This window comes from Gorilla gorilla, chromosome 17, assembly GCF_029281585.2.
Source record: "Gorilla gorilla gorilla isolate KB3781 chromosome 17, NHGRI_mGorGor1-v2.1_pri, whole genome shotgun sequence".
Lineage (NCBI taxonomy): Eukaryota > Metazoa > Chordata > Mammalia > Primates > Hominidae > Gorilla > Gorilla gorilla.
The window spans coordinates 86797808-86817144 of NC_073241.2; the positions used below are offsets into that span (position 1 = coordinate 86797808).

At 40.0% G+C, this 19337-nt stretch overlaps 1 protein-coding gene across 1 annotated transcript in view; it reads left to right on the plus strand.

The window, feature by feature from the left end:
* ONECUT2 (one cut homeobox 2) overlaps positions 1-18983 on the plus strand; it is a 56045-nt gene extending 37062 nt beyond the window's left edge. Inside the window, exon 2 of the mRNA XM_004059464.5 lies at positions 4109-18983. Within this exon, the coding sequence (XP_004059512.2) occupies positions 4109-4395 (287 nt within the window). The 3' untranslated portion in view covers positions 4396-18983. The remainder of the gene's footprint in view (positions 1-4108) is intronic.
* The last annotated feature ends 354 nt before the right edge of the window (positions 18984-19337 follow it).

Here is a 19337-nt window from a genome sequence, read left to right on the forward strand (position 1 = left end):
AGCTCCCAGACGTCATTGGATCTGTCTCCTTTTTCTTAGACTTTCAAGGCAGGTGTTCTCCCTCCTGTTTTTATTTTCCTTTAGCTCCTAACCAACTGCTTTTGTCAAAATCAATGGCTGGCAATTGCTAGCTATAAAAACCCTGGGCAACATATGGACATACTGCCTCATTATTTGGGGCATTTGGGCTTGCTGTACACTTCTAGACTGCAAGCTACAGCTTTGCATTTGTTGCTGTGGCATCTGGTGGCTTCCAAAGGCTGTTGGGAAGGCATAGGCAGGATGTATTGATCTGTTCTCTCTGTGCAGTTTGCTTCACGTTAAGTCTTTAATATTTTTATCTTATATTAAATATGTGTGTGTATATATATATATAATTTTAAATATATGTATCTCACACAAAATATAATCCGACAAGCCAATGTGGACCTGTATCCAAACTGTCTAATCACCCTATTAAAAGCACAAATACAGCATTATCTGAAGAAAAATCAATATTGGTATGAAAATTGAGAGCTATGTGGTTAATCCAAAGGAGCGTGAATTGACAGAGGACCTCAGCCAATGTTTGCAGAAGATATTTGCCTGGATTTTGTTATCAGGAGATTATCACGCATCACTATTTATTCAGAATCCTCCAGATGAAGGCTTGGCACCAGTTGTCCCAGGGGTAGGGTCAGGGACGGTTGTCCAGGGACCTGAAGTGGCAGTAGGGGCAAGCGTAGTGGTTTCTACATCTTAAAAGGGGCTGCAGAGGTTTATAGAAGCACAGATTCCAGAACCTTGCCCCACATGGTGAAAATCAGAATTTCTGGGGGTGGAGACCCAGAGGCTGCCCTGCAAAGAGGTCCCCTCTGATGTGCAGTTGGGTATGGGTGCCATTCCCTACAAGAGAAGTGTTTATTCTTTCTTTCCCTGGGTCTGCAGCAAACCTGGGATGTGGCGTCAGTGTCATCACATATACTCCAAGGTCTCTATGTATTTCCTTTTAAAATGAAAATCATTTTTCCTGATTTGCCTAGCTCAGAGTTACTGGGGTAATACAATGAGAAGGAAAGTATGAAGTGAAGATGTACCTGTTATCTCACTTAAGCCTCTCTAGAATTGAACATTTTTATTTCCTTATTTAGATGAGGAAGACAGGCACCAAGAGGCTAAGTAATTTGCAAGGCCCCAGGTCTTGGAGGTGGGGAAGCCCAGGTTTGAATCCAGAGCTTTCCATTGCATAACATGGTCCTCTGAGACTGTAGAAATCAGGCAGACCCTTGCAACTCAAACCGAAGCATGTGGACCAGCAGCATCACCATCGCCTGGGTGCTCATGAGAAATGCAGAATCCCAGGCCCTGTCCAAGCTGAACTGCATGAGAATCTGCATTTTGATGAGCCCTCCAGATGATTCCTATGCACCTTAAAGTTTAGCAGCACTGCTGTAGAGGACTTCAGATTGAGCAAGAGAGAGTAGACCTCAAAACAAGGTTCCCCTGCAAAGGCTATTTCTGTGTGTTACCACCACACAGGAATCATCAGAATCCAACAAAAATATGCAGTCTTCACAGGAATGAGCAAAGAAGAAATCATTACCAGTAAGTTGTTGGAAGGATGGCAGTGAGCAGTCTTAGCCCTTTCTGTCTGAGCTCCCACTGCAGGGGAAGCGCTCCTCATCCAAGAAAGCCAAAAGGCCCCAAAAGAATGAGTTTTAAGATGAAAACAAATTGTTTTTATGTGGATGTGTTGTGTGTGTTTAATTTTGAAGACAATATGAATACTTTTAGAAATGAGAGAAGGAAAAATCAGGAAGAAAGTTTAGCCAAGCTGTTACAGCCTAGCAGCTTTCCCATTCAGGGGCTCTCCTCTTCCTGCCCTTTGAGAGTATCAGTGCATTTTGATTATTTCAGGAATGATTCATTTATATTACTTTATAGCACACAGCATCCAGCAGGGAGGGCAGCCAGTTAGGTAGAAGGAAATTCAGCTTCCAAGTATCTTTCCCGTAAGTGTTTGTCTTCAGGTTAAATCCTGTCTTAGTCTGTTAAGGCTCCAATAACAACCACAACAACAAAATACCGTGACTTAGTGCTTATAAACAACAGAAGTTTATTTCTGACAGTTCTGGAGGCTGGGAAATCTAAGATTAAGGTGCCAGCGGATTCAGCGTCAGGCGATAGTCTGTGTCCTGGTTCACAGAGAAGACTTTCTCACTGTGTCCTCCCGTGGTAGAAGGGGCAAGAGGTCTCTCTCAGGCTTATTTTATAAGGGCACTAACCCTATTCCTGAGGGCTCCAACTTTATGGCCCAATCACCTCCCAAAGGCCCCACTTCTTAGTACCGTCACCTTGGATGTTAGGATTGTAACATATGAATTTTGGGGGGGACATAAACATTCAGACACCATAGCAGACCCTCCACATAAGATGCTGCCTGCAGAACACAATGAATAGGAAATGCTGTGCCCAAAGGCCAGGAAACAAAATATACAAGCCAGTGCTTTGAGAAACATAGGAAAGCATCTGAGCAGCACCCTGGGTGCCAGTCTTGGGGGAATGTCAGTCCACTGCAAAGGGATTCTCAACCTCTGGCCAGAATATCCAGTAGGATGGATTCTGAGGGCGACTGCCCCATCTGGGCCTCTGCTCCTTCCTGGCCTTTCCCCAGTTTTTCCTGTTGAGGCCACACTGTCACCACACCCCTAGGGGAGCTGGGACTTATTTCAAGTGATTTTTTCTTTTTTTTTTTTTTTTTTTTTTTTTGAGATGGACTCTCACCCTGTCGCCCAGGCGGGAGTGCAATGGCATGATCTCGACTCACTGCAACCTCCACCTCCTGGGTTCAAGCGATTCTCCTGCCTCAGCATCCCGAGTAGCTGGGATTACAGATGCCCACCACCACGCCCAGCTATTTTTTTGTATCTTTAGTGAAGACAGGGTTTCACCATGTTGGCCAGGCTGGTCTCAAACTCCTGACCTCATGATACGCCTGCCTTGGCCTCCCAAAGTGCTGGGATTACAGGTGTGAGCCACCGCACCTGGCCATTTCAAGTGATTGTAACACACGTTCTCATGTTTTAGCATTATGATTTGTAATACTGTATTTAACCTTTACAGGTCACTTTTCTGAGACACCGAAACTGTCTGTGAAGTGTACAGATTCCCTGAAAGCGTCAAGAAGCCATTTGTCCTCATTGTCCCAAATATTCATTGTATCCATGGCTCCAAAAAGAATCAGTCAGGAATACTACAGAGGCCTGGTTGCTGCCTTCTAGGAACTTGTAGGCTAAGGGAGAGGTCGTGACACATAATGTCCTTGACTGCATATGTCAGCCCAGGCATGGATACACACTTCTGCTAAATCAAAGAGACTCTGCATATACTAACATGTCTACAAGCCTGAAGTCCTATTGTAACGTTGGGCTTCTTCCCCCACCCTCATCCCCTGTCTTGTACTAGCTTCCAATTTCAAACTAGCCAAATGAGAATTGGCTAAACCAATTTTTCTAGTCTTTCTCTCCCTTGGTCTTCTGTTTGTTTTGTTCTGATTTTTCAAAAGTCTGGATGAAAGGAATTTGGGTTGGGATGATACCATCATTCTGTCACTTCTAAATTCATTCTGTTAACAATTTTTAGTCATATGGGTAGAAGCTTTGATTTTGAAAAACTATGCATTTTTAGGTTTTGACTCCAGAAGGTAATTTTAACTCAGCTGTAAACAATTCGAGAGGGTGAATATGAAAGAGGAACTGCCTCACCAGGCTTCCCCCCACCTGGCGTCTGGAGTCCTCCCTGCCTTCGTGGCACCTGATTTCAGAGATAAAGAATTTCAAGGATATGCTAGAGCAGGGAGGATGTAAAAGGGAAAGACAACTGCAGTTAGTTCAAAACCAGACTGTGTGAAACAGCGCTGCTGCTTTCTCCTTTCTCCCATCCCCCACTCACTCACTGATGCCTTCCATCACCCGGAGATTACAGGGAAGGCTGGTTATTGACAGCTGGGCAGTTTGCACAATAAAGTTTAACGGTTTACATCTCTTTGTACAACTTTGTCAATGTTTTCCATGGATCACCTTCTCAGGTGAACCCACTGACTCCTCTCCTTCTTCTCTTTCCCTTCAAGCGTGCAAACGCAAAGAGCAAGAACCAAACAAAGACAGGAACAATTCCCAGAAGAAGTCCCGCCTGGTGTTCACTGACCTCCAACGCCGAACACTCTTCGCCATCTTCAAGGAGAACAAACGCCCGTCGAAGGAGATGCAGATCACCATTTCCCAGCAGCTGGGCCTGGAGCTCACAACCGTCAGCAACTTCTTCATGAACGCCCGGCGCCGCAGCCTGGAGAAGTGGCAAGACGATCTGAGCACAGGGGGCTCCTCGTCCACCTCCAGCACGTGTACCAAAGCATGATGGAAGGACTCTCACTTGGGCACAAGTCACCTCCAAATGAGGACAACAGATACCAAAAGAAAACAAAGGAAAAAGACACCGGATTCCTAGCTGGGGCCCTTCACTGGTGATTTGAAAGCACAATTCTCTTGCAAAGAAACTTATATTCTAGCTGTAATCATAGGCCAGGTGTTCTTTTTTTTGTTTTTAATGGCTATGGAGTCCAAGTGCAAGCTGAAAAATTAATCTGTTAGAACCAGACACTGTTCTCTGAGCATGCTAAGCATCCCAAAAACCCAAATGGGGCCTTCCTGGAGCGAGTTAATTCCAGTATGGTGTCAACCAAGCTCGGGATTGCTTAAAATATCATCCATCCCACTTCAGGTCCTGTCAGCTTCTTGCAGTCAGAGTTCCTATGAGTAACAATAGGAGTTTGGCCTATGTAAGGACTCTGAGTTTAGGCTTCCAAGATACAACAATAAGAGAAGAATCTAGCAACGAGAATGACCTCATTTGCTTTCCACATGCTTAGCCTCATTATACCATGTTATGTCCAAGTTCACAGCCATAACATAAAAAACATCAGAATGGTAATTACTGAGCACAAGTTTTAAATATGGACATTAAAAAAAAAAAATCCAAGGACCTGTTTTTCCAACCCAGACATCTTTTCATTGAATGATTTAGAAAGCTTTAAGTTGATCCAGCTTACAATTTTTTTTTCTTTACCTCCTGGAAATCTCATATGGTCTTGGATCCGTCAAAAAAACCAGTCAGTTCACTTGCGCTCAAAGTATCAAGCACAACAAAGATAAACAGAAGTAAGGAAGGTTCTGGGTTCACCACATCTGGATTTTCAAGACACATATTGTGAAGTCATTAGGGAATTGATGAGAATATGGCTTCAAGCACATTTTGCAGTTTGCTACAAATTCTGTTGTACATAATGCAGACGCACACTCAGGAGGCCAATTTAACTGTTAACGGTGCATGGAGCGAATGCAGCATTTTAAAAGATCTAGGTTTTTTTAGATCATTAATGTGTCCTTGGTTGATCAGTCATCTGGTCCCTCCTACTGTGTGTTATGACCACCACGTAATCCATTCTCACTCTTTCTGATTTGGGGTTTTTCCTCATCCATCCCATTAGTAGGGATGTTTTCTGTGTTTTCTAGCAAGAAAAAAAAAATCAATCAATCAAACCTGCATACATGTTACTCATGACTGTCATCTAGTCCTAAATCTCTTCTGTTGTTGAATCATCCTTGCAAAACAGCTGAATAAATCTGGAGAAAACACAGCACACCAAAGAAGCAGAATACTGCAAACCAAAGACATTTATGACTTGTCATTTTCTAGCCTAAAAATACTGTGATTACTTTTAGAAATCAGAAAACCTCTGCAACTCCGAATGGCATTCAGCTCTTGCATTTGGCGCATCATCGGGCTGAGCGGACCAGCTACACCAAGGACATTAGCCAAGCCACCCAGAGGGATGGCTTTGCCACACCAATTGTCACCTTCCCATAGCAAGTGGAAGAGCGCCCACAGAACTCTGGGAGATTGCAAAGGTCACAATGTGCATATTTACCAGTGAATGGCCCCGGGTGGGGCCACATGGGGGTGTTCAAAGCAAGCCAAACGCTGCAATGATTCTTTACAGACACTTGAGACTGACTTTTTTATGAATTACTTAATCGAAACCAAAGAAACTTTTTCTGCACCTACTTCTGCAACAAACAAAACTGTCCCATTAAAATGAATAAATAAATCCGTAAATCAATGGAAATCACCACCAATAAGAAGGAAGCACGCCAGAAAATAAACGAAAACAAAAATAGCGAGACACACTGTGTTCAAACAGACCTCTTGGGACATTTTTTGGAAGCAGATTTTAAAGAAAGGGTTGAGACAAAGATAGAAATAAGGAAGAGCCTCAGTGGCTGCTGCTTCATTTGACAACTCACACGGTAATCTTAAAGTTGAAGATTGTCTTTAATTTGTGCCTATGCAGTTTTTCAAAAGAACACGGAACAGAGCAACAGAAACCTCAACAGCTACAATACCAAAGATGAGGATTTCTCACACCTTTTGTTTCAGTTCATTATCTCCTCTTGCCTGGCTAAAATACTAATAGCGCCATTGATCTGTATAAAGGTAATCAATTATGTTTCTCTGAGCAACAAAAGGAAAGGGCCATTTATTTGATTTTATTGTTTCATTTTAATTTTGTTTTATGGTTTTTTGCCCCAACATGGAATCTCTCAAAAGTTTCCATGGACTCCAAGTTTAAGATGTTGGGATATTGAACAGTTCTCTCTGCTCAGCAGAGGGTAGGGAATAACGTTATCACTTGAATGTTCTTTGCTTAACCCTTAGACTTGGTTCCTTCTATGTTCAGAGTCTCATCATCAGGGGAGGGAAAGGGAGTGAGGGTCAGGGATAGGGGTCTTGGTGATGCATCCTCTCCCGAGCCACAGAACCAAAGAGTTTATAGAGGAATTTACAGCCTCGTTTTCATGTGATTGCTACATCCTAACAGGGCTTCATTTGGGGGTGGGGGGAAACATGTAAAAATAATTGCCAGTTTCTACTTTTCTATTAGCTTTTTAAAAATCAGCTGTAAAGTTGCATTTCTAAAGAAAGATATATATAATATATAAAATACATATATAGATCAACTTGACATTGGTGATAACCAAAATTATTGCTGTCCAAATTCATGTCTTGTTTTGGTCCAGTGCTTCATTTGTTAAGTATTCGGTTCAGAATTTTTCTCATTTCTCATGCCATTCCAGAGTTAATTTGCCACTGTGGATGATTTGAAGTATTCAGATCTCTATGGAAGTTTCTGGGAAAGGTTTAAAGTCAAGATCAAGCATTTTAGCATTTAACCTGTTGATAAATGGATCCATGGTGTAAATGAGTTTTATTTGTATTTGGAGTCATCTATATTCTATCCCTCAGCCTCGATTAAGGTGGTGAGTGAAGTACATCCAACAGACTCGGCCCAGAACTGGGTCCTGACAGTGGGGTGCTCATCCTCTGTAACTGTTGGGAAGGCTCGGTGGTCCATTTTCACCAGTTAAAGAATATGAGGCCAGTCCAGAAATCTGTTCTCCAGGAGCTGCCCTGTCCCATCTGGGTGTGCCAGACCCCCTCAGTGAGCAGGTCCACCAAAGGGACTTCTCACAGGGGAAGCCCAACTCCTGTTGCAATGGGTTGATAGATTTCCTCAGGGTGGTAATTACCAATTCGTATTTTGACAAGCCTATGTGCAACCACAGCTGGCACTGGGGTGGGCAGTGGTGTTGGGTGGGATGGGGGAGAGTGTCTCAATCCTGAAGAGAAAATATAAAGCAGGTTTTGGGGAGACTTCTGGAGTCCTGCCCCTAGAGAGCCCCATTGTTGTTCTTTGTGCCCCCTCCTCATTCCCCCTATGTGGGTCTCCCTATGCAGGAGCTGTGAGAGAATGTGACTCTCCACAATTTTTATAATTCATCCTTCCTAGGAGATTGTTCATTGGCTTTTCCCTTGTGTCCCTTTGTCCCTTGCTCATACTCCATGTTTCCTTTGTCAAAGGACTAAGAAAAGAGCATATTTCAGCAGAGGAGTGTTCCCATGTGGGTTGATTTCAACTTGGGTATAAAACAGTCCTTTTGACATGTGTCCAGTGGAAATGGTTGCTCTTTTCCAGACTGGATTGAGGAAAGGAGCCTGTTTGATTTGGTTAGTGATTCTTTGACATACTAATCTCAGCATTTGGGTCTCCAGCATCCTCTGAAGATGTCTAGACTAGTAGAGGCTGCCTTTGTGACCTGACATTACAACATTGGTCAAACCAGTCCTGTGATAATCAGAAGAACATGTCATAATTGTTAAAAAAAAAAAAAAAAGGCAAGAATTTCTCTCCAAGGAGCTTTAATAAATGTCTCATTCCAGATAATGTCATACGAGAGAAAAGTGCTTGCTTTTAGAAAATTATTTACATACATATATAAATATATATGTGTATCTATACAGTTATGTATCAAAATTTTAAGCCCTGCAGAATATCAATTTGTTAGAAATCTAACAGAAAAAAATTTATATTTTGAAAGGTAATAGAATTTAACCCAGTGAGTTTACTCAAGGATTTTTAAATTTAAGTTAATAATTTCAGAGAAAATAACCATTTGGGTCTGGTTATAGTTTAGTATCCATTACCTCAATCCAAGGAAAATTCCAGGCATTCCTCAACCATCAGGAAAAGGTACAGTGTGAAGGAACAGTTCTCAGCCAAATTTCACATTCTTGAGGCATCAGAAATCAAAACACTCAGAGCCATTGAGTGGAAAAACAATTTCCTTTATTCCTTTACACAAATAGGCTTGCATTGTTTTTGTTTTAATGTGATTTTGGTACTAGGGATATAATTATTTCATTCCAGGAAATAATAAAAAAAAAACAAACAAAGCCAATACATTTCTTTTTTTAAAGGAAACAGCAACAACAATAAAAACTCAACACCAATATTTAAAAGCTTTTCCAAAATGTAAAAGAAGTGTTTAGCTTGCACCATGCATAAAGGTGCAGGCTAGTTGAACCAGGAAGCATGGCACTTCCTCTGGAGAAATCCAGAAAGAGTTGCTTCTAAGCTCCCTTTTCCCCCTGCAGGCTCTTGGCAATTGTAGGCTTTAGCAAATCCAAAATAATTTTCAATTCAAGCTAAAATAAAATCAACATTTGGAATGTAAATCTGAAACACACACACACACACTTTTCTAAGTCAAACAACATATTTCAAAACCAAAAATAAATACCTTTTAGATAATCAGTTATTTTCTTTGTCTATACTGGGCACCCACCTACTAGTGCCAGTAAATTCAAGTTGAACAGATTTTTAAAATCACTGTTATCTGGGTATGGGGGAAACTTCCCCACTTTTGAAAATGTTGGTAGAATTATAGGAATGTCTGCTTGATTATCATTACCAAAGTGTCATGACAGTATGCCTTTGTAGTGAACTCGGATTTTCAGGAGTTTGAATAGTTGGATATTTTAAAATCTAAGAAGAAAAGGCCTGTTTCCAATGTTGTTGAAGAATAATGGACTCTATTAAAAAGTGGAGAAAAAGATAATACATGTGGTCAAGGTTGACCACAAGGCCCAGACACAACTACCTTGGCGATAATCTTCTAGATTCGTAACAGGTTAGAGCTGACTTTTTGTTTTTGTTGTTGCTGATGCTGTGTGATTCAGACTTCTCAGCCTAACCAGGAAGAGTAAGTGGAAATGGTAGATGAAGAAGGGGTAGAGCTGGTGTATCTATAACTTTCTGATATTTGTCTGCCAAACTTGATATATTAGTATTTTTTTTATCTTTAGCTAAGATCAAGTCACCCCTGAAACAACAGGAGATTCTAGTTTTAAAATAAGGCCACAAAAATCCTTACAGAATGAAGAATGGCACCCAAGTTGGTTGTATAAGTCTCATAAGATAATGATGTTGATTTTAAATATGGATGTCTCAATGCCTGTTTTCTATCAATGATTTGTTTGTTTCCAAGGTCGGGGAGGGAAAGAGGGGAGGGTTTATCTGTTTTAGAAAGTCTCAGAATACTTATAAAATACAGAAGTAGTTATTAAAATATATAGGACCTCACATAGGTAGATACAGAACTTACCATTGAGGCTGATGGGCTGTTGTGTGAATCACACAGGACCTTAAATGAGGCTCCTTATTCTCACACACCAAAATGACTCTGACAGCCTGAAGCAGTTATTGCTAGAGCCCAAGCTTTCCTTAGAGGTTTTGGAGTTAGGTTGATTGGAAGTAACCAGCTAATACCTTTTCTAGTGGAGAAAAACACATTGCTACCAGCTTGTTCATCCCATAGAAGTCTTCCACTCTGCTCCATTTTTAGCAGCAAGCATTTCATGTAGCATAAACCTTGGCAGTAAGTGTGCCTAAGGTTTATACAGTCTGTCCGCTTGGATGTATACAAATTTAGATACATATTTTAACATGTGTTCTCATAGATGACTTTATAACAACACACATTACCTATAGGTGTCTAGACTGTGTACATACAAGTGTGTACAGACAAGCTTCATATGTATATACTGTAATCCGTTACAACAAATAAATTTTAAATCATCGTTTAACATGTATGTGGTACTTCTACAGTGTACATTGTTTTCATTATTTATTGTAACATTGAAAACCACAGTGCAGGGAAAACAAAAGTATCCCAGCATCTTCATCCTGTACACTTGGAATTAATTTCATTTGGGCATATCCAAGATAAACTCAACTTTCAAGAAATCTTGTATATTATTTAATCATCTGTGTTAGGATGACACCTATGCTTGATGACTTCGGTTGAATAGCTTTATTCTGGATTTTTCATAACTAAAGCTAAATCCAAAGACCTGAAAAAGGACAAAAAGAAAAAAAAAAGAAAAAGAAGAAAAAATAATAAAGTCAAGCGCAAACCGATGGGGAGACAGTGGGCTCTGGTTTCCAGGATTGAGACAATGGTACTGCGGTCTTGGGGAGACTGCGTTAGCTAGTGGGGAGTGGTGATTTTTTTCATGCTTGTCACATCTAGATGGTCTTTAACATGAGAAAGTTTTAGAGGTTATAATTTCCTGCTTTGTTTTTATTTAGACTATCAAAAGAAGTTATACATGTTTTCAGTCAAAAAATGAAGACACCCTCTGCCCCGCCCCACAGAATGCTTTTTATCTTGTCTCTTTGGGTTATGACCCAACAAGCTAAGTACCATTAATGTAATTAACTTATTTAAATTAGTTTCTAGTACATAAATGTATAGGATTTGGGTAATTATTTAATCATCCTTCCTTAGTTTGATTCTACTCCTTGTACTTATTTATCAAAACCTAGACCAATGGTGCATCAGAGATGCAAAATTCTACTTGGAATACTCTTGAAGTTTAGTTTGCTTTATAAAGCAGTGAAATTCTGTTACAGACAGGGAAGAAATACAGGTTACAAAAAGAGAATTTGGGATATTCTTCCCTCTTAAATTAACTTTTAAAATAGTCTAAGTAACAATTTTTAAATTATTTAGCTTAAGTTCGCAGCCCCACCTGGTACCAGGCGAACTTCATCTCTTAATTATTGTGGCCCTCGGAGCCTTCATATTGTAACTTATTTATTTAACTTATTCAGCATCTGTGAAAGGTGCACTGTATAGTTTATATTTTTAATTTAAAACAACAGAGAGCACTGCAGTTTGTTTGCTGTCAGAACAACAGAGCAAATTTTGTGGACAAGCAATGACTATTCAGCCTGAACCTGTGCATTCAGAAAACATAAGCTGAGACCCTGCTTCACCAGCCTGGATTTCGGGGCTTCTATACAGAAACTGGAAAAATAAATTTTAAAAAAATCGTAAACAAAAAGAGAGAAACCCTTACACTAGCTGCTTCCAAGAATGAACTCTGTGTGTATGTAAAGCAACAAAACAAAAAAGGAAAAAAACACAAAGCAGAAAAAAGAAAAAAAAAAGGAAAAACTTTCTATTTCTAGTGAGAACCAAAGAAGGCTACCTCACTGACTTTTTCCATTTGTAATTTTAATCGTGTTGATGACACCAAAGATACCAAAGATTTCTTTCTCTGTGCGGTCTGCATTTTGCTTGTGCTCTTTTATAATTTGAACGATTTTCTCTGACATATGGTATGTACAGCCACAGCTCAGATACCCCAAAGAAATAATTATCTATGCGACGGCGGCTGCTAATTTGGAAAGGGATATTTTCTGTGTTTCTCTTATATGTTTGCTGTCTGCTCCACATGTTCCAGATGCGAGTTCAGATGCTGCTGTAATTGGATTCCTTAAATTCTGATTACAAATTGAGGAAGGAAACTGGTTGGAAATGGCCTTCAGTCCTAGCCATGGCCTCTATCCCCGCTGGGACCTATCACAGTAAAGACTGACAATTACTGAACCACAGAAGCTCTGACCATTGAGTAGTTGAGTTGGAAGAGACCTTAGGAATCATTTAGTCCAAGCCCCGGTGGCCCGGAGGAATGAAATAGTTATCCAAATCAAATAACTCTTGAGAGTAAAAGCCCACACATGCCTCCTGGTTCCTGCCCCAGTGCTCCGCTTATTGTACAGTGCTACCTCTGCATGAGAGTGGTCCCACATTGACAAATAGGATGGTGGCAATCCTTTAGCAATGAGCAGGGACTGGGGTTTATCTCTTAACATTTTCAGCTGTAAAATTAGTCACAAGCATTTTCAGTGTCCCGTTAGTACATAGTCACATATGGTCGGTTGCTTCGTGAAGGTGGCCTGTCTTGAAATACTAGGGTTCATACGGGATTTTTGCCCTAGGAAAAACATGTTGATCCCAACGGTGTGATCACTTTTGAACCTTTCCATTACAAAGCATTGTATAGATAACTTTTTAATTCAGTAGGAGGAGAAAGTTCATTCTTTGCCTGTTGGCTTTGATTATTATGGGTACTTTAAAGTCAGTATTTATCAAGAAAGGGAACTTCACCACCGTTGGCACATGTGACATTTAAGCTCTTCGGCCTTTTCCTTTTTAGTTGTAGGTGTTTACATTCCACTTCTAAGCCAACTCTGTATTTATGAGAGAAGTTTAAGCCTTACATCATTTGATACTAAAGGGTTATTCGTGGTAGATGAAAAATGACCGCAAAATTACAGAGGAATATGCCAGTTTAAGAAATGGCTACTTAAAGTTGCTTCTCTCTTTCCTTCTTACTCATGAAATTAATTGGTCTTCTTCAAGTTTCTTTAGATTCCATTAAATGATTAAATCACTATTAAGAGCCATTCATCAACGTAATTTGTGTGTTAGCCAATGAATCTGTCTCAGCTTTTGACCAAATGGGTTTTAGACAAATGCAAAGATCTGCCTCTAGTCCATATGGCTCTTTTTGAGTGCTAGTATTTTGCGTTTCACATAATGTAGTTATTTTGAGCTTTTAAAGAGAGCATTTAGACAAAGAAGCAAAGAGAGGAAGAGACCAATCAACTCATCAGTTCCATGCATCAACAAAGCATAGCTAGTAGAGGAATATAAATGACAGATTGACAAACTGTAGGAAACACTGTTACTCTCTTTCTGAAGTTTTCAAGCACCATCCTATGTGAAAGTTCCCTCCTGTCCAAACAAGCTCAAGGCCCATCTTCTCCCTATACAAGGCAAACCTGTAAGGCCTTCCTTCCAAAGAGCACATTGCTTTGGTTTTCTTCCTAAATTCCTATTGGAATTAGAACTCTCAGAATCCCTGGGAGACAGAACAAAGATGACTTAATTCATTGAGCAGCAGAGCTCCCTATAAGCGAACATCACCTTCCCCATTTTTCCTACTGCCACACCCATACGAGAGAGGATCTAGAAAGAGCGATGGCAGCCTGAACACAGAAAACATCCCCACTTGGCAGACCCCTCCTCAGCAATCCCCCCAGCCTCATGCTTCACTTGCAAAGTGTGACATAACCACGGGACGAGTGCCTTGCTTGAACCAAAGCAACGATTTAGCCAGTCTGGACCTCTCTGTGCTTTTTTTAATTCTTCCTGTGAATACCTCAGCTTCAACTGGGCCTCCATACAGTCAGTTGGTGGGCTTATTGTACTGTGGTGCTTTGCAATGCAACCCTGCAAAGAACAAGATTTGTACTAATACCAAAGGTTCTTTCTCTATGTCTCCTCCTCTGCCTCCCTCGTTCTTCCCTTTTTTCTAGTTCTTCACGGTTCCAAAGCTTTACTATGAACCCGGGCATGTTGGCAATGCAGACCGCGCAATTCCTTACCGAATTTTCTCAGATATACCTCATAGACAATAGTGTTTAGAGTAATGTTATTATAGCGTATGTAATAAATTATTCACTGTTTCTTTTGGTAACTGTGATTTAAAAAAAGAAAAAAGAAAAAAAAGCTTTATACGTTTTAGGTTGTGCTTTTGTAATAGATGAAAAAAGGTGCGCTTAAAAAGAAAATGTATGTTTTTTTTCCCCCTTTGGATTTTATTTATGCTGGATTGGGGAAAGTTGCAGAATGAGCCCAAAGTTTACAGTTTCATATTTTGCTGAAGAAACAATCTGTGTTCATTTGCTCTGTTGAAAAGAATAATTATTTTCTACATTTGTGCTACTTGGTCTGAACAATTAATTGTTCTGTGTTAACAGTGTAGTATTATGATTAGCAACTGCCAATCAGTGCTATAATTTTATGCATGAGGCTAAAAATTTAGCAGTGTGATGCATTGTGGTCTTAATAGCAACATTTTTCATTTTGAACTAGATCTTCCCCTTTGGTTCAATGGACTTTATTTATGCATGGGCGCCTATTGTTTGTTAGCAGTTGTGGAACAGTTGTGTATACATTAAACTGTGAAAATGTACACAGTTCAGCCTCAGACGGTGGTAATATTGGTTTTATTGGGAGATGTGTCACCTCGAAAATACCCTTTACATCTGTTGGGATCTGAAAATGAGTCACATTGAGTTGGGTTCCAGCTTTATAATGAGAAACGTTATTCCTAATTTTTGAGTTAGCCAATTTGCATTCCACAAATTGGGATCCTCATAACCCAAATATATCACCATATGTGAGAGGGATTTGAAAGCGAGTATTGAAAAACTCACCTTTGAGTATTTAATTTCCACCAAAAGGAGTTATTTTGGCTTTATGCTCATGAACTTAGACCTAACTGGCCATGTATATGTAGATGCAAATTCATCTAGCTGTGGCCCTCTTTGATCTCTGCTTGGGAATGGCTATTTTTGACTATGCGTGGTTTCTTCTAGTATTTTGTGATCAAGTCAGCTCCCAGTAGAAACTCAAATGGCATCAATATTACTAATTCTTCTCTGCCCACTTCTCTTTTGTCCACTCTCCTAGACATTCCCACCAACTGTTCCAGTGATGTGGGCAAAAATATGCAGCCATTTCCCAAAACTTCACATGTGCAGCTATCATGGCTGTCCCTCCCTAGACTTGGAGGTGACTCTCACTTAATTTTTACCTGCCCAACAATGTTCCATCTACCGTCTAAAAGGGAATATAAGAAGTAGTTTTGAAACCCACTTTAGGAAAACCATCTTCTTTAAATCCTTCAATTATCTGAGGCCTCTATATGTCAAAACTATTTTTCAGTTGCAGGGGATTGGGCAAACTTGTTCTTTCTTATACTTGGGTTCAAAGACCCATTCTCCAGTTTCATATTTCCCAAACCAAAATGCTTGACATAAAGCCAAATCAACTGCCAAGCACACTTTATTTTGCATAGGAGTATGCAGCCTAGGGAACCTTGGTTGAAAAGCAGCAGTCTGCTATGCAAAATATTGGAAATCACTGACAGTGTAGCATTCATATTATCTGTCAATGAGGGTATATTGGGAACATGCTCTCGTGAATAATAAAAAGCAACATATTTTTATTTGGTCTCATAAATTAGGTTGTGGTAATGTAAACTTTGATATATAGTCTTTTTATTTTTCCCTTATTAATCTGCCAAAGTTGGGAACAGATACAAGAATTTTTCAAATTGGCTTTTGTAAGACAGTTGATGATGGTAATAATGTCTAATCTTCCAGAAAGCTTTATATGTTGTTCCACAATAAAATTGATATTTGTTTCAGCAAAGTTTTCCTGACACTCACAAACCCACAAACTGTTCCTCTTAATGCAGATATTGTAGAATCTACAAAGTTCAAATCCATTTTTGATCCAAAGAAAATAGAGGGGTATTTGAGACATGAGTGTACCCAGCCCTTTTTTTTAATCACAGGCAATGCATGGGTCTGGCTGGTTACACTTTGCCAAGAAGACTTGTCTTATGAAACCCAAGGTATATTTTGTTATGCCATTTTGTGTCCTTTTTTTTTTTAACATTGTGGAAAGTGGTATGTTGAATCAAGTGTAAGCTGAGTTTTCCAGACAACTGAAGTAGCTACATCATGAATGTTATTTTGTTATTAAAGGGTTTTTACTCAATGCTTTGTGCCAATGGATGTCCTTTTCCTTGGAGACACGTAACTACAAAATTACCTCAGCTTGGCCTGGTTTTCTCTCCTGCCCTCTTGGGGAAACATGGGCCTGGCCTGGGAAAAGGCAGGTCATGGGCTGGAAGGTAGGTTTTGGTACTAGGAAGAAATCTCTGTATCTGTCAGCTTTAAAGAGAACTGGGCCAAAAATCTCTAACCTCACTCTCTCTGGACTCCAACACTTCCCTGCAATCCTTTGGTCTTGAGCATGTGCCAGCATGAAGGTAGACTCCAGTTCATACATGAAAGGCGAGAAAAAGAAAATAGTAACCTTGAATCTTCTGTGGGCCACCAGGCACTCACCTTTCCCCACCTTGCACTCTATCCAGTCAAGGCTGTTGCAGCCCATCTGGTGGTGGCTTTACATGGGACATTACCAAAGGCTTCTTCCTCCATCCTGGGGTTGCAAAGGATCCAGGTCCTCTCCATCCAGTGGGGCTCTTCCACATCAGAAGTCCCCTTCCCACCATCCTCTGCATCCTGTTTAGCTATCCCATTTATACCTTTTGGAGATGATTATTTAGAAAACAAAGAAAGGTATGGAATGGGGTTTCCTATTGTTTGCTAGGTTATATTTTAGCAATTCTCAATTCTTTGATCTGGAAAAATACAAGAGGGAAAAGGAGACCCCACTGTCTCCCTGTGCTTTGCTCCCATCTCAGGGGACAGGGGCAGTGCACATTGCCTATGCTGTTGATCTGTCTTGGGGGACAGGCTGAATCACAGCTATTGCCCCAGCCAAAAACATGGCCCATCAATGCCTACTTTATCTCTGCTTGAAAATCCTATTCAAAAAGTTGTAGAGTTTGAGGTTTTTTCCCCCCCATATCCTTTGCTTTGGTCCAATTTGGCCTTTAGCATAAGAGTCAGCTTTATCTCTAGGAAAGTTTTTTCAGATTATGACAAGGAACCTGCCACCTGGGAAGAAAAGAGTCCAAAGACTATCTAGCAATCGGATAGGTAGTCATACCATTAACAGATACTTCCTTGAAGGTATAATATTATTTCCTTTCTTTGCAGTTTTGTGTTACACAAGTCCTAGTGGTGCCAGCAAACTTCTTACCGTGAAATGTTGTAAAACACCTGGCATACTGAAATTTCTGAAACAAAAACACAAGCTCCACATTGATAACTTGATAAATAACCACTAAAGTTTAGATGCAGGGACTGAGATGATACAGGCAAAATCTTGGTGTTGGTTTCTCTTTTAATTTGTATCTTCAATCACCTAACCTTTCTCAATCCAAGAGCAGTTCAGTCTTTTCTCCCCAAGTCTACGATGACAAAGAGCATCATAGGAAAAGATAATTAGGGATTGACCAGCATTTCAATTAGTTCTCTTCTTCATCCTTTGCATTTCTCAAAAGTGTTCTCCTGGACCAGAGAGAAAGAGCTGGTCCATTTTTTTTCATTTTTCTAATTCAAATTTTTCCACCCAGACAATACTTTATTAACACAGATACTGTAGATCCTTCCTTGGTCAGTGAATTATTACAAGAGGAACTATCCTTCCACCAAAGTGAGTGAAAACAAGTTCCAGTATCTTTTCTTCCATCCAGTTTTTTTCCCAGAATCCAAGTCAGTCCTGGGTCTTTTCTCACTTTAGACCCTGGCCTCAGATGTGTTTATTCTTGCTATTTAAAAATACCTTTAAATTTCACATGCTGGCCTGCAGAACTTGCATCCTTTGTTCTATACTGTTGACTGCTTGATGGTATTGAAAGGTGACTATAATGAGGGAAGAAAGGAGGAGGTAAAGAGAGAAGAATTTGTCCCAGATCTGTTTAAAGTTTCAAAATTTAAAAAGGGACCCATTAAATTATGGGAAAATGGCTATAGAGTGTGAGCCTCCGTTGACCATGTGCTCAAAGACCATACTCTGCCACCTGCCTTCTAGGTAGCTATTCTAGAAACTTAGTCCTTTAGTAGAAACCCAACTACCTTTTAAAAGTCTCTTTCCAGATTCCAAAAGGACAAGAGATCAGAGAGTCACATATATGCCTCTTGTTTTATTTTCTTGCTTTCACAGGTATTATCGCGAAGAAAATCATAGGGAAAAACTTTAAACTTTTCTTTTCAGTTGATCCCTTTGACATCACCTCTCATGTTTAAAATCAGGAAAACACACCCCTAAAATTTGCACTCTCTTCCATTTTGAAAAAGAAAACCCACACACAAATGCACACTATTACCGTCTTTCACCCTGCGCTATATTTCCAAAGTGTATTATAATCCAGATTTTGCCCCATCTCAAACATGTTAAGTCAGACTGTGCTGAAAGACTTTCCAGGGACGGTCAACAGGGTATATGTTCGGTGGCTGCCCTGAAATCCTGGTGGGGATGAGGATCACGCTTCATCATCAAGGGGATGCCCATCCCCTGATAAGCTCCCAGTCCTTTTGGAAGATTTCTTTGAATGTTAATTGCATTTTCAGTTTTGCTCATTTCCCACCCCAATGTTTTGTCTGCAACATCGCTTACACTGGATTCTTTCTATTTTTATTCCTATCATTAAATGGTAGTGCTGTAAATTCTGCAATTAATGTTAAATAAACTGCTTTAATTCATTGACCATGGCTCAGTTGCCTTCTTTCTCTTTTCATGGAAGGAATTAAGCACTCTTCCCCCTACAGCATCCCATTGTGGTTTCATAAAAAAACAGTAAATTTGTTCTTAGTGAGACTACAATTTCTATCTCTGACAGTATGCAAGACACATCTTATAATCAACAAACCTGTTATCCTTGTTATAAATCACAAAAGATGAGAGATGCTCCATAAAAACTACCTTTTTTCTTAACCTGTTAACACTTTAGAGATAGCCTGTCCTAGACTTATCTTTGCACAGATTTTGTATGAGGTCACATGTGGTGAGTCAAAAGAAGGATCATGTTATTGTCACCCTATGGAAGAATCAAGAAAAATA